The sequence below is a fragment of the Podarcis melisellensis genome (assembly GCF_964234715.1).
Source record: "Podarcis melisellensis genome assembly, chromosome: 1".
Classification (NCBI taxonomy): Eukaryota; Metazoa; Chordata; class Lepidosauria; order Squamata; family Lacertidae; genus Podarcis; species Podarcis melisellensis.
In genome coordinates this window covers 107,525,386-107,541,186 of record NC_138528.1, presented here as the reverse complement: position 1 = coordinate 107,541,186, position 15,801 = coordinate 107,525,386, and the positions used below count along the sequence as shown (strand labels likewise).

Sequence of the window (15,801 nt, the reverse complement as noted above, 5' to 3'; positions counted from 1 at the left end):
AAGGCCCTTTTTTTATAATTCAGGGAGGCGTTGTGTAAGCTGTTCCAATTAGGAGGTGGAAAAATTATTTCATCATAATCTCTGTTATTCATTATCAGGGTTGACCCAAGAGCAACTTTAAAGCTTCTGTGCTGAACGTTACTGTGCGGTAGATTAAACTTGAGTAGGAATGTTGCTTGTTTTTTTACAGTCGCTGAGACATTCTGCAGGGTTTTAATCTTACGAAAGTGTTCGATATCTCTGTGCTGCACTATTTCTCGACAGTGTTGAAAGTGGCTTTTGCCTTACAGACGCTGTCGAATCCCAATGAAATAAATTACTGTATTTTTCGCTCCATAAGACACACTTTTTTCCTCCTAAAAAGTAAGGGGAAATGGAGCGAATGCACTGGGCGGCAGAGGGATCCCTCAGCTACCGCTGCAGTCGCGAGCTGAGAGATGCCTCTGCAGCCAGAGCCATGGCTCCCGTCCACTGCTCGCTGTGAATACTAATACTTCAGCGAGAGCTGCACAGCACCTCTGACTCTGCTGGCTTCACAGTGAATTGGGAGGAGGGACTGATGGGAGCAAGCAAAACTTACATGGCTTCTGTCCCGCTTTGCACAGTTCTCACTTTGCTTGCCCATCCCCCCTCCTGCCCCGGTGTCTCCTCCTCCTCTTCTTGCTCCGGAGTCGCTGCACTTTACAGCGAGGCAGGAGGAGGGATGGGCAAGCAAAGTGAGAGCTGCGCAAAGCGGGAGAGAAGCCATGTAAGCGGCTCTCGCTTTGCTTGCTTTAAAGCAAGGAAAGCGAGAGTCGCTTACATGCTCTGTGCAGAATATTTTTTTTCTTGCTTCCCCCCTCTAAAAACTAGGTGCATCTCATGGATAGGTGCATCTTATGGAGCAAAAAACATGGTAGTCTTGAGAGTGCCTACGTCTTCTGAAATGTACTGTACAGGGAATGATAATTTTGCACACAACGAAGGCATGTGCAACCACTGCTTTTGGCCTGCAAGGGGGCAGAGTGGGGGTGGGGCGGGCTGACACCTGCAATGACCTGGATCGCATCCCCCATGCAAATGGGGAGCTGCCTGTACATAATTGTCTTCTGGTTCAAGCAAGGCAAGAGCGTCTTCAAGAGCCAGACCTCCACCACAACCAAGTCTTTCTTAATGACCTTTGGGGAAATTATATAATAACCATTTATAGTCATATTAACATTTTATTCCAGCAAACCAATGATGGACTTGCTGGTATACCTTTGTGCACAATACCGTTTGAATCCTGCCAGCCATACCATAGACCTGATGACAGTCGAGAAAAAGCAGATCAAATTCAAACCAAATACACCCATTGGGATGCTTGAAGTCGACAAAGTGATTTTAAAGCCAAAACAGATGGATAAAAAGAAGCCTACTCCTGTCATCCCAGAGGTGAGATATTTTACAGAATTTTTTTCTACCTCCTAAATACTTTTCATTTAAATTCTAAAGCTTTTGGAGGCAGTAGCATCATTCAGAATTTGTTCATAAAATTGCATATGAAAGTCACTGGAAATTAACCTATATTTGTCTTTGGTAGTGTCTGCCTTGTGACTGCTCTGGGTTCAGAGATGAATTGCTGAGTGGTTGCCTAGGGAGGGAGATAGGTTTTCATTCCATGGGCTCCTACCTGCTGTGATCTGCTTTAAGGAGGGGTGTGCATGGGTTTTGCCTTAAGCAAGTGCAAAAAGTCCTTTCGCTTATTCTCAGTTCTCTATCTCTCATTCCCTGTGAGTTCTATGAAGAGCAGAGAAAGTGTTGACAACCAGGGGCAAGACATCACTACCACATGAGCCATATTCAGTTCATGAGTTCAAATCCTTGGGATATTTGAATTTGGGGAGGCCTTGTTCATATCCTCTTCCAAGTCTTGAATCTTAATAGGGGTGGCCTAAGCCAAATCTTCATTTCACACTGAGAAGAGCTGGAAGAATATGGGGTATAAATTAGAATTCTATTACATCCCCGCCCCATGAAATGTTTTGCGAAAGTTATTAGTAGCAATGAACTCAATGCACTTGATGGATTGAGTGTCTTTCAGAAAGCAAAAGACTATAATCGGTTTTTAAAATTCCCCTTGTTTCAGCAAACCGTGAGAGTCGTCGTAAACTACAAGAAGACACAGAAGACTATTGTCAGAGTTAATCCTCATGCACCACTGCAAGATATCATGCAAATCATCTGCAGCAAATGTGACTTCGACCCTTTACACACTCTGTTACTGAAGACTTACCAGTCTCAGGAAACTCTTGACTTGACCAAATCCCTAAATGAGCTTGGGCTCAGAGAATTATATGCTATGGATGTCAGCAGAGGTAAGATTTATAAACTGGTCTCTTACCAAAACTATTTCTGAAAGTTAATGCTGCAAATATATTCAGAAGCAGTACAACCTACATGCACTCACTAACTTGTTCTGCATTCATTCAGTCTGCATCGATGTGAGAAACCGATGACTTGGTATCTTGTTTTATTCATTTAAAAATATTTTAGCCACAGGGATAAATTGGCTCAGTCGGAGCAACCTGGCCGAGGAAGAGATTGTCAACTCTCTTTTTTCTCCTTGCACTGTTTTCTCAATCAGAATTGCCCACCCAAAGTTGCTACTGCTGCTCATAGTGTGAAGGCTGGGGAGACAGTAAGCAGAACCAGAGCCAGCGACAGGCAGAGGCAACTAATTCTACTTTTGTCCCCAGACTCACTGACTTCTACAGGGCCTGTGCTGAAAATGAGGAGGAGGAAACTGACAGCCAATGTTACATCCTAAATTGGTTGTAAAAAGGCAGGGAGGTCGTGGCTGGCGATGGGTGGGTTGAAGTAGTTGGGACAATGCCCCATTCATCCGAATGGACAAGCTTCCATTCCATTTCTGTCCTGCAGTGGGGAGCAGGGTGCACCAATATTGTGCCTGCCTCCCCATACCTCATCAAGACTAATAGCAAATTTTCTGTTCTCTCTCCAACAGTTTCAGCACTTAGAGAGTCTTGATGACAACCAATGATATAATACTTTGGGGTGTGCAAATTATCTTACATGAATTCCTTCTGTAACCATTACAAAGACCTTGTAATGTGATCCAGTATTATTATTTCTGAATTGCTGATGTAAGTCTGAGGCACAGAAAAAGTGGCCACGAACCCCTTTCAGTTCAGAGCTGCCATAGTATTCGCACTGGCGAATTCCCAGTTCGATGCTTCTTAGCCACTGCACCAGGTTCTTCTTTCCATTCCCTCTCAGCACCATCTGTCTTTGTGCAGGAAAAAAAATGGCACAAAGGTTGACCTACTAAATCCTACATTTGTATTTCCTACCCTCTCTAGGGGTTCCTGAACTTGCATGCATAAAACTGATTTTTTCAGGATAGTAGCAATTGTTAATGGTTGCTTTATATTGTTCCCTTTATAGCGAGAAGCTGACATAGCAGCTTTCATAAATAAATGACTGTCCAGGTATCAGAGTGCATATAGGATTGCTGTTAGGGGAGGACTGTAGAGCATGCATTTTGCATGCAGAAGATCCGAGCTTCAACCCCTTGTATCTCCCAAGTAGGGTTGGGAAAAATCTGTTTGAAACCTTGGAGAGCTAAGCACTAGTCCGCCTTTGCCAAATTGGTGGGATCGAACTGTTTTTGGACCACAGCTGTCATCAGCATCAGTCATCCTGGCCAATGGTTAGAGATTATGGAAGTTATTATCCAAAATATTTGGAGGGCACCATATTGAGCAAGGCTACTAGACAGTACTGAGCTAGATGGGCCCATGGTCTGACTCTGTAAAAAGCCCCATCCTATGTTCCTATGATGCGGGTGGCGCTGTGGGTTAAACCACAGAGCCTAGGACTTTCCGATCAGAAGGTCGGCTGTTCGAATCCCCACGACAGGGTGAGCTCCCGTTGCTCGGTCCCTGCTCCTGCCAACCTAGCAGTTCAAAAGCACATCAAAGTGCAAGTAGATAAATAGGTACCGCTCCGGCGGGAAGGTAAACGGTGTTTCCCTGCGCTGCTCTGGTTCACCAGAAGCGGCTTAGTCATGCTGGCCACATGACCGGAAGCTGAACACTGGCTCCCTCGGCCAATAAAGCAAGATGAGCGCCGCAACCCCAGAGTCGGTCATGACTGGACCTAATGGTCAGGGGTCCCTTTACCTTTACCTATGTTCCTATGTTTGTTCAAATACTTTAAGATAAATGGGTTGTTCAGATAAATAGGTTGACAGATAAACAGGTTTCCTGCCTCCACTCTGGACAGGCCACATGTACAGAAACTGGGTAGGTCTGCTCTTGTCTTACATACCTCCCCAATATACGGGTGTGTCACTTTTTGTGTTTTTGTTTCGGTTAAGTATTCTGGCCTGCTTAGATCAGGGATTTTTGGGTCCCTTATTGAACATTCAATAAAATTCAAACAGAAGTTACTGAAGCCTTTCATCATGGAAACTATTAATTTGAGGGGTAAGCACCCATTTTCATTTTGTTTACTGCCCTTGGACAAGGGAGACGTTTAATTTATCTTGTTAAGTTTGTCCTTTTGAAGTTCTTTTGATCATGGTGTGAGTTCTAGACTAGTTTATTGGATAATTCTAGATGGAGCCAAATACACACCGAAATAAGAGCTTACATTAATTTACCTTCAGGCAGCATGAACAAGTTAGCAGTTAAGAGATGATGTATCCATTTCCAAAACAAAGTGTTCGTTATAAACTTAGTTATATAGATTGCCCTCTTCATTCCATTGTCACATACTGCTGTTCAAAATTTTTAAAATGCAATAGATTTTTTTTTTAAAGCAAGTTAATAAACCAAATGTTAGAAGCCCATTTTATATTAATATTGTGTAGCTATCTTCATAATACCAGTGTAATTTTTTAAAATAATTTTCAGGTCTCAGTTTTGAGTCCCATGTTTGAAATAATAATAAAAAAAGACAAAATTGCCTCTGAATTCCATTTTCCAAATACTGACATACTTAGAACTGAATGGTACTGTATTTTTTAAAACTATGAACATTTGTTTTACTAATAACAATTGTTAATTACTTTTACAGCTGAGGAGGAAACAGCAAAAAAAAAACAGCTCTCAAAAGCAAGAGATTTGTGCATGGTAGAAATTTTTAGGAGGGGCAATTTATACAGTAAAAAGTAAATATTAAATTTACAAATACAGTATGCCAGCGTCTGAAGTGGTGGTTAATATCACCTGCATGTTCCTTGCTTTTGTACTTAGAATTCTAGCTTTTATTCTTAAAAAGTTTACATCTAATCAGCCCTTCATTTCATGATTTATTTCCTATGAAGCATTTGGGTCTGACAGTTTGGTTTGGTCGTATGCCAATGGATACCACTATTTTTAGATGGATAGATCTGGTGAATTTCATTTGTTTTTAATACTTCCAAATTAGAAACTTCCAAATTTAGAGGTGCCTCCGGGGACAGAGAGACCAGGTGCCTTCTCTGCCCAGTTGGCCATCCTTGCTTAAATTACAATGTTTTCTTTCTTTCCGGGTGAAATTTGATAGAAGGGATCACTTCACACACTTCTGCATTTTGAGAACTTGCCTTTGGTTCCTTTGCTTGAGACTGTGATGAAGGAGTTATTTGGGAAGCATTGTCACTATAATTAAGTTTTCATCTTCCTCCCCTCTCCATCTCTCTAGTCACACCGACTGCTGAATTCAGCTTTTCATCTTTACAGGGTGAGTTTGTACCTACCTCAGAGTGAAAGATGTAATATTCTTAAACACAGCCATTCCCAGTTAAACAAGTATTAGGACAAACAAGTATCTTCTAATATGAATGGGATTTGTCTGAATTATTGTTAGAAGAGTAAACAACACAGATTTTGGTATGGCATGCAAGTTCTCCTAAGTTTGAATAGCCCATGAATACTCACTGAACAGCACCAGAGGAGTTATTTTAAAAAAAAACAAAAAACAAACAAACGGGAATTAAAATGGGTTATTTCTTTTGTCGTGAATGGCAGCATTGCAAAGGTCTTCATTCTCAAGAAACAGAAAATTGCACTCTTTCCTATTTTCTGACCAGTAAGACCACTTAGCAATGGCTACAGAGGAAGAGGATGCACCCAAATTTTTCTGGAGGCCAGGAAAGGAGTCTAGTTTGATTGAGATGGGCTGGATTTGGCCTGTGGGTTTGCCATCTTTGAATTACAGCATGGCTTGTCTTATGCAGGTTAACATTATATAGTATTTCTTGAACCATTTGCTTCAATTAGGGGGAATTTATCTATATTACATTCACTTGGGCTTATCTGCAAAACCTCTAAAGATGCATGTGACAAACATTTGGAAACACTTAAAAGCTTATCCACTACCATACAGTGGTACCTCTAGTTACGTACTTAATTCGTTTCGGAGGTCTGTTCTTAACCTGAAACTGTTCTTAACCTAAAGCAGCACTTTAGCTAATGGGGCCTCTCGCTGCTGCCATGCCACTGCTGTGCGATTTCTGTTCTCATCCTGAAGCAAAGTTCTTAACCCAAGGTACTATTTCTGGGTTAGCAGAGTCTATAACCTGAAGCGTATGTAACCCGAGGTACCACTGTATTTGGATGGAAAAGGAATTTTCCTCAACTAGATTACTTGTTTATTACCTTGTTTATTAAAATATTTATGGGTTGCTTTGCTGCTCACAGGCACATGAAGTGACTTGCAACTTTTTTTAAAAAAGAAGAGCAAACTCCAAACTAAACAATATTGCAAACAAAAAACAATTTTAAAAATTGTTTTATTTTCAGTCAAGGTCGTGGGGTTTTGCATTATTACTTTTGTCTTTTTAATTGCTTGGGAAAGATATGTAGATTACATCTTACTTTTGGTATAGATAAAGTGACTTTTCTTTTTAAAAAGAAAAAAAAATCCTACTAAAATCAGACTAAATGTGCTTTGCAGCATTTATGTTTTTTACCTTGCATAATGAAATGTTTTCCAATAGTTATGATCACTGGAAGGGAATCATGTAAAGGAGAGAACATGGTATTCTATAAATTATGTTCTTTTTGAAAGAAATATTTTGTAATAGAAATAGAGATGCAGGAAAGGAAAGAAACAGTACAGTCTGTAAATGATGGCATCAAGTAATGTATTTTATTTTTAGACTCTTGCCAAAACTCGCAAAATTCAGATATTTTGAAGGAAAAAGAAAATAAAGGATTCTTCAGCTTTTTTCAGAGAAGCAAGAAGAAACGAGAACAGGTAAGACAACATAAGTTACAAATATTAATGTATGATAGAAATTCCCTACAATTGGATCCTCTACAGTTCACTCTTGATCCAGACAGTTGCTAGGAGAAAGCAGACTCCAACATCTTTTCTGCCTTCTCGAAGTTATCTGGACTGGCAATAAAAATGTGTTGTTAAACTAGCTGCCCCATGACATTTTTTTCAGTTTCTGCCATGAAACTGTGTGCCCTCTTTTTTGCGGATTGATCGTATTTCACTCAATATATTTCATGAGGTTTTTTTTTTTGTTCCAGGAAGTATTTCCTTAGAAGATTGAACAGTGCAATCATACACATGCCTACTCAGAAATAAGTGCCATTGTTTTAAATGGCATTTAGTACTGAGTAAGTGTTTTTAGCATTTCAGCCTAAAGATAATGTCGTCCTGCATGGCCTAAAGGCCCTATTCTCACTTCGATCTGTTTCATCCTTAGATACTTGTAGGTTACAGTTGTGGAGGCTTAACGTTCTCCCTGAATAAAGAAAACTGTATAAAGAAAACTGTATTCTCAAGGCTGGCTGATGACTGAGTGGCAACAACCCACACCCACACCCACCCACCCACCCACCCTCATTCAAATGGTACCTGTACTCCGATTACTGTAGTAACCCTAGGATCTTCTGTCGGAGAAATAACTTCTGTTCTGGTAATGGTAAATTTGAATTAAGTCCTATAATGAAGGTTGAGAACCCCTGGTTTAGAGAAGTACATTGGCTAAAATCTATTCAGATTATTTTTTAATTGTTGACCTCTTTTCCCCTTCTCAAAAGACTGCCAGCGCTCCTGCAACTCCATTAATGAATAAGCCAAGACCAACCTTTGGCATGAGAGCTAATACAATCTCCAAGCAGTATGACTCAAATACCCTTCCCTCTGAAATGCCGAAGAAGCGACGAGCGCCCTTGCCTCCAATGCCTGCTTCCCAGAGTGTGCCCCAGGATCTTGCACAAACCCAGGGCAGACCCATGACATGCGTGGTGAAATCCAGCAGTGTGGATGAAACTGATAAGGTTGGTTGTCAAAAGTCTCGTCCTTCCTTTAAATTTCCGCTGTGAGAATAATATCAGAGCAACTTCTGTTTAGCTACGGAACAGATAAGCAAGAACATTTATTGCTTTATACATTCTGAATAAATTGTAGCGGACCACAATTTTGAGCCTAATTTATAGGCCGTCTCTAGAATTGCCGTGGCCTTGAAACCAGTTTCTTTTGTGGTCACATTCCATGCCACATCACATGTAAAAAGAGGGATGTAGGTGGCGCTGTGGTCTAAACCACAGCCTCTTGGGCTTGCCGATCAGAAGGTTGGTGGTTTGAATACCTGTGACAGAGTGAGCTCCCGTTGTTTTGTCCCAGCTCCTGCCAACCTAGCAGTTCAAAAGCACACCAGTGCAAGTAGATAAATAGGTACCGCTGCAGCAAGAGGGTAGATGGCATTTCCGTGCACTCTGGCTTCCGTCATGGTGTTCCATTGCACCAGAAGCAGTTTAGTCATGCTGGCCACATGAACTGGAAAGTTGTCTGTGGACAAACACCAGCTCCCTCAGCCTGAAAACGAAATAAGCGCCGCACCCCATAGTTGCCTTTGATTGGGCTTAACCGTCCAGGGGTCCTTTACCTTTTACCTTTACCCACCAGCTGAGCACTTTGCCAGTATGACAAGAGATCACTTGGGAAAGCAGTTGCTGCACTGGGAAAGTGTAAATTAAATCTAACTCAGCCATGCTTTGAAATAGGTTGAATTGAAATAGGTGGGATGTATGTCTACACTATGCTTAGGGAGGGGCATGTTACATTAAGTGAAAAGGCTAGTCAGTTATTTTCAAAGGGGTCCTTTTAAAAGTTGAGTTTTTGGAAATTAAAATTAATCTTTTGGTGGAAGTCCGACATTGTTCAATAATACTAAATCCTGCTGTTGAGATAATTTGAAGCAAGTTTAAGTATCAGTGCTTTTAAGTGCAGCCACTCGTTCTATTAAAAAAAACTTTTTGGGGGAAAAAAAGCTTCTTTTAAAACATGTTAATAACAAATTGGAATTGGAACCCTCCGTTCTCTACTGAACTGATAGTCTTTAAACTTGCATTAAATATGGGGAAATTATGATTCGCATTAACATATTCAGTAACTGGAGAAGGGTTTGACATTTTATGTCACTACCAAATTGCCTTTCTTAGCCCTTTATTTTAAAAAGGCAGTTAAATCTGTTACTGAGAAAAGGTTTCCTTAACAGTTCAAATCTTTGTGTTATGATGAACAAGTTAAAGCCTTAAGGAAATTTAAATTTTCCTTACTGAAAGAACATGGATGTTCAAAACTCATGTTTTTATCTTAATAAAATTGCCTGCTTGTGTAATAATGCATTTTAATGAAGTTATGAAGCAGGCTGCCAGGTCAAATCTATCTATAAATCCCAATATGTGCTGAACTTATTCTAGCACAGTTTTGGGGAAAATTAATGCAGTGGGTAATATCTTGGTAAAGCACAGATTGTCAGTTGTGAATTCCAATTAAAGTTCAAAGCTAAATGTGGCAGTGTAAATTGGAGCACTGCATATTTGTGTTTCAGACATGACTTTGAATTGAGAATGAAAGCCATCGTTTCTAATACATTAGCCTATGAGCATGCTAGGAAGATGAAGAACAGAACAGGCCCAAGAGATGAATTGGATGCAAGGCCCTTCAGTTAATATTGTTTTTACTCAAATCAAGAATAACACAGGAATTTATTTTCTGTTAAGTAGTAGCCACCAGAGTGTGCTGTTCAACAGAGGTTTGGGATTTTGCGTCTTGGTGAGAAGATCCTCATTCTGAGAAAAGTTACTGGTCCAAATATAATGTGCTCCAAATATAAAATAAGAAGACGGGGTCTTTCCTCCCTCTTCTTTTCAGTGTGTAAATGTCTGAAGTTTGGCAAATTTGGGCCCAAGTAAAAAAAAAAACCACACATAGCAGCAACAGCAATGAAAGTAAAAATTCAGGGCATAGAAGCCTATTGAGATTAGTCATGCTAGAGCAGTTTCCATTTTTCTCCCTACTTTGTAGACCAGGAAAACAAACCATAGAATGGCTGGCTTAGCATTGCACATGAACCAACATGCATGGTTTGTTTCTCTTCAGTGTTACATGCAATTTTGGTTTTAGTATTTTGGGAGGCATCATCTTGGAAGATAGCATACCTGAAACAATTACAGTGGTACCTCAGAAGTCGAATGGAATCCATTCCAGAAGTCTGTTTGACTTCCAGAACATCCAGGAACCAAGGTGCGGCTTCCAATTAGCTGCAGGAAGCTCCTGCAGCCAATCGGAAGCTGTGACGGACATTCGAGTTCCAAAGAACGTTCACAAACCAGAACACTCACTTCCGGGTTTGCAGCGTTCGGGAGCCAAAACGTTCGACTTGCAAGACGTTCAACTTCCTAGATACAACTGTATTAGACAACAGAAGCATGGAAAGTCTCACTCCATGAGTGCAAGTTAGGACCCAGGCCAATAACCTCCTGCTGCTTCTTAAAAGGTTTCCCCATAAATCTCATTGCAGCATTACTGTTTTGTGTTTCTTGTGCTGTGGTTTTTAAACTTCCTGCTAGCCTTTCTTTTCTTTTTTCTAATCTGCTATCAATAATGTTATTTTAGGGCACAGATGGGGAACCTTTTTGGGGGGGGGGACTAGGAGCCACAATCCTTAGTGGACCACCTTCTGGCGGGAGGGGGGGCAGCAAATGCCTGTAATGGTCAGAGCCAGAGGCAAAGTTGGTGAAGTACAGTGGTACCTTGGGTTACATACACTTCAGGTTACAGACTCCGCTAATCCAGAAATAGTACCTTGGGTTAAGAACTTTGCTTCAGGATGAGAACAGAAATCGCGCAGCGGCGGCGCGGCAACAGCAGGAGGCCCCATTAGCTAAAGTGGTGCTTCAGGTTAAGAACAGTTTCAGGTTAAGAATGGACCTCCGGAACGAATTAAGTACGTAACCAGAGGTACCACTGTAACTGAATAACTTCTACCTTTGAACAATATTCCAGCTACACACAAGCCAGAAGCTTTTAAACGCCAACCCACACCTCTAGGCAAGAAAGAGTTGTAACACAAATTCCAGGCAGACAGGAGGAATTCAGGAGCAGGATTGGAAAGGCTGTAACCTGGGAAGGGGTGAGGCCTGAGGGTCAGATAGAGAGGTTGGGGAGGCCACGTTCGTCCAGTGGCCCTGAGGTGTTCTGCCCGTCTTGGAACATGTAAGAACAGATGATGAAGTATGGGTGGGGGGCAAAATCGACAGCACAATCATTTCTGAGTGTATCTGTCAGAGGATGGGGGAAGCAGGCTTGCCCTGAGAAAGAAAGGATCCCACAGTAATTTCTTGGTTTGTTGTGCACATCCTTAGTTGGCCACCTCTTCTTCCTCTACCTGCTGCCTCAGGTGGGTTTTGAGGAAGGCATTCTAGGAATCATGATTTGGAAAATGTCCATGCTGCTGTGACAGCTAGAAAGGCCTTTTGAATGTAGGTTTTTTTTTTTTTTTTTTAAAAAGCTAGTATAAAGAAGTATCTCTAGTTGTTGCAACAAACCATTGTGGTGGCAGAGGCATTTTCCTTACCAACTTAGACTGGAGTGGCTGGCTATTCTTTGGGACAAGGGTGATCAAGAGGAAAGAGGAGGATTGTAGCACTATAGGGATCCAGGGGAATCCAGTGGCTGGTGGGGGAATTGGTTTATGGGGAGCCCGTTGACTGGATTTTGCTGAGGGCTTCCTGAAGTCTGGCAATAGCCCTGCCTACATCCCTCTTGTTTGGAATGAAGCCTTTTCACAAAGTTTTGACAGCGCACTAACAATCTGTTGTTAGGAGAAAGCGAACAAAACATCTCTTGCTGCGTTGCCTTTATAGTAGATTACTGAAGCGTCCTTGTCCAAACTGAACAATTTGCTCAATTCTGATAAAAGTGCGGCTGTTTATCCATGCCAGAACGGTAATATCAGACAACAGCAAGGGGGAAAAAACCAGCCAAAAACAAACACTGACTCTACTGTGTCATTTATTGCAGTCTTAACTATTTTTAAATGGAAAATATAAGACTTCGGTTACCTTCTTAGTTTCTCCAACTTACTAGACTGGGCAGAAGCAGAAAATAAAAATAAATAAAAGTTGCTTTGTAACATCCAGGTTTGCTGACATTTTGAGTGTTTGTTCTAAATTTCGGAGCCACAAAGAATCTTAGTGCAAGCCTTGGTGCTTGTTTCCAAGTAACAAATGGGTGCAACTCTCACAAAGAGCAAATGAGGGGGTAACCGTGCCTGAACTGTTCTTCTTCACATTGGGAAAAAGGGGGGAGAGAGTTTACATGTTTAAATGCTCATCTATCCATCCATCCACCTATCTCACATAGAGGGAATTCAGAGAGAAAGGAAAAACTACACTTCTCACTGACATGAGTTTCTATATGCGGGGACTTTATTATTATTTTTTGGATGGTGGGCGGTGATGGAGAATTCTGTCCATGCAGAAGTTGTTTGCGAGAAGTTAAGTCTCTGATAACTGAATGTTTGGTTCATAAGGACACTTGCTGCATCACACTGGAAATTGCTAACTCTCATTGGTATTGCAACAGGAGATTACTGGTTTTGTAGCATTTTCTTTTTCTGCTTCCTAAGTTAGCTCTCCAGTTAAAAGTCACGAAAAGAACATATTTTTTTAAAGGAGCAATTTAATAATAATAATAATAATATAATAATAATTTATTACTTATACCCTGCCCAACTGGCCGGGCCTCCCCAGCCACTCTGGGCGGCTTCCAACCGGATATTAAGAACACAATAAAACATCAAACATAAAAAATCTGCCTGAAGGCTCACCACATCTCACTCTCATAATGATAAGGCTGCTTTTCCCAATAGAGTGCCACGTGGTATATTAGACTGCTTTTGCCATAATCCCTGACCACTGGCTAGGGAAGGCTGTGCTAAACCATCGTTCAGCCACCAATTTTTAGCATTATGTCTGAACTGGATTTCTGATTCACTTATGAGAAATGTTAAGTGCCTGTTATGGGGCTGCTGAATTGTTCATTACATTCACATTTTTGCTTCTGCAAATTACTAATCTTTTTGCTGCATTGTTGATGTTTGTTTGTTTGTTTGTTTGTTTTTCCTACCCTCCCCCAATTCCCCAGGGACTTTCGGGAATAGGAATAGTGAGGACAGGCTCTCTTCAGCTCAGTGGCACATCTTCCGTCAATTCTTCTCTGAGGCGAGCAAAGCGCAAAGCCCCAACACCACCTCCCAGAAAATTGCAAGGCCAAAGTGACAACAGCATTGAGACAGGTAATCTTTACAACACAAATTAGGTTAGGTTATATTATTTCTGAATTCACAGCTTAATCTTGAGGCGGTTTTGCTCTGTTGGGGAGTAATGGCGTCTAGGTTAAACACACACACGAGAGAGAGAGTCAGAGGAGACTCATCATATAACATGTTCAGGAAAGAAAAGTAGGAATGTCCCACAAGAGAAATAGAAAACTGACAGTTTTTCATGCCTGTTCATCTTTGACAAAATGTATTCAGGCTATTTCCCCCACTCTATAAATTTTAGACCATGTCTATGTATATAGGTTTGTATTTAAAGTACGTTAGAATAGGAAATGTTTCCTCTAGTATTCTAAACTGCATTAACATTTCAGGATCGGAGTCTGCAGAATCGATTCATGCAGAAGGCACCATCAAAGGAAGTTACTCAGAAGCACCATCTCCAACAGGTAATTTTTCCATGTGGCATTTAGTGAAAGACAGGCATAGGTCTAGCCACTAGCATGGCCACAGAATTCCATTCCCATTCCCATCGCCATTGCTCCTGCTGAGAGTCACTTGCCACATATACGATTTTTAAGAGACCCCAAGGGGGTTAAGAAAAACAGCTAATAATGGTTTTTGCTTCAGCAGCTTGTTGAAGGATCATTTCTTTGCAAACATTAACAGACGTAACTTAGAACAGCTTTGCTTGTAGCTCCCCCTACAGCTACATTTGGGCTGGATCTAAACATGTTTGCATGTTTGAACTTGAGTTTAAAGCGTTGTTAATTTGAACAGGGAAAACATGTAGAGAAAAACGGGACGCCACGTCGTCATCTGGTGGCCCAATATTGTATGTGGCACACACAACGCATACAAATTGCTTTTTCTTTACCATTCTTAACTGAGTCTCTATTGTCTGCAGTGCATCCAGTTTGAGTGGGGTTTTTTTAAAACACAACTACTTAATACTGTCATTTCACTCTGCAGTAGGGAAGAAGGCTTATTTCCCAGTCACCATGCTGGTGGTAATTCTGAGCAGTAAGATCAAAATATAGTCACAACTCAAGTTCAAACATGCATACAATCTAATACCTGTAGGGCTGTCATGCAATTAAATAAACAGTAGTCGATTAAAAAATTAAACGTGAATCTATGAAAAAAAAATTAAAAATTGAAGTAAAAGGGTATTATTTGTGTTTAGATGATTCATTCACCTCTTGCAGCAGGCACGATTTTGGAAAAGGCATTGCTGTCCATGTGAAAGGGATGAAGGTTTTGCCTCTTTCAAGATGCTGACTTCCTCTAGTTTCTTTTATATTAAAAGCAAATTGTGTGGGTTTTTTATTATTATTTAAAAAAACCACCTTGATTACATCTGTAATCAATCAACTTGTTTCAATTTGATTAATCGACTAAATGCTTCAGCCCTATTAACACAGTGTAACGCAAGCTCCTTTAATGTAACTAACTTGCTAGGGCTGCACCTCTGCTGCATTTACTTTCCCATCCTCATATTTTCTTGTGTTTAGTGATCAGATTAATGCGAGCTAATTTATTGTATTGTTTCCTAACCTGCTTCTTAGGCAATGTAATTGATCTAACTGGGACCACAGTGTCAACAACAAATGCCTCGTGCACCTTGGAGCCAACCAATCATGACCAAAACAATGCGCTGCAAGTCCCAGATGAAACTAATCTGGCTAATGCCGATAATCCCGATGAATCTGAAGTGTCTCTTAAATGTAGGTGGTTGTCATGTTTTGCCTTTAGGAGTGGTTTATTTAGATTACTTGCGCAAAAGTTATCGTGGTAATGCAGTCGGGAAAGCAATTGGGTATCTTTTCTGGGGCAGCCTTCAGGGAACCTGGTGCATTCCAGATGTTTTGGATTCCAATTCCCCCAGCAACCTCAACGGTCAGGGATGGCGGGAGTTGTAATATGACACCAGTTGGAGGACACCAGTTGGAGGACACCAGTTGGAGGAGCCGGTTCTAGAGCAGCAGATGAGGAACCTGTGGGTGGCGCTCTCAGAGACTGCAGCTCCACCAGGGTTTTCCATTCAGTTTCATTTCAAGTGTCATGGGTAGGTGGCCACAACAATGGGCCCCCATGGTACAATTCCATTTAACTCTTCTCTCACTGATGACTTTAAATTGCCCTGTTTTCCAACTACCATGTTTAAAACATAGCAGATCACCTTTATGCTCAGCTTGTTGGTTTATTAAGGGGGTTCAGAGGAAGCGGATTTCTCCCCAAAATTATGA

At 41.1% G+C, this 15,801-nt stretch overlaps 1 protein-coding gene across 8 annotated transcripts in view; it reads left to right on the top strand.

Moving 5' to 3' along the window:
- The window catches only part of COBLL1 (cordon-bleu WH2 repeat protein like 1), an 88,882-nt gene that overhangs the window by 63,592 nt on the left and 9,489 nt on the right, over nucleotides 1–15,801 (top strand). For 7 of the 8 annotated variants that reach the window (XM_081923248.1, XM_081923250.1, XM_081923251.1 and 4 more), the window contains exons 3-10: nucleotides 1,212–1,413; nucleotides 2,108–2,336; nucleotides 5,671–5,709; nucleotides 7,130–7,227; nucleotides 8,025–8,264; nucleotides 13,420–13,570; nucleotides 13,927–14,001; nucleotides 15,121–15,279. In XM_081923248.1, the coding sequence (XP_081779374.1) occupies nucleotides 1,212–1,413; nucleotides 2,108–2,336; nucleotides 5,671–5,709; nucleotides 7,130–7,227; nucleotides 8,025–8,264; nucleotides 13,420–13,570; nucleotides 13,927–14,001; nucleotides 15,121–15,279 (1,193 nt within the window). The remainder of the gene's footprint in view (nucleotides 1–1,211; nucleotides 1,414–2,107; nucleotides 2,337–5,670; nucleotides 5,710–7,129; nucleotides 7,228–8,024; nucleotides 8,265–13,419; nucleotides 13,571–13,926; nucleotides 14,002–15,120; nucleotides 15,280–15,801) is intronic. The other variant, XM_081923249.1, reaches the window with a different exon arrangement.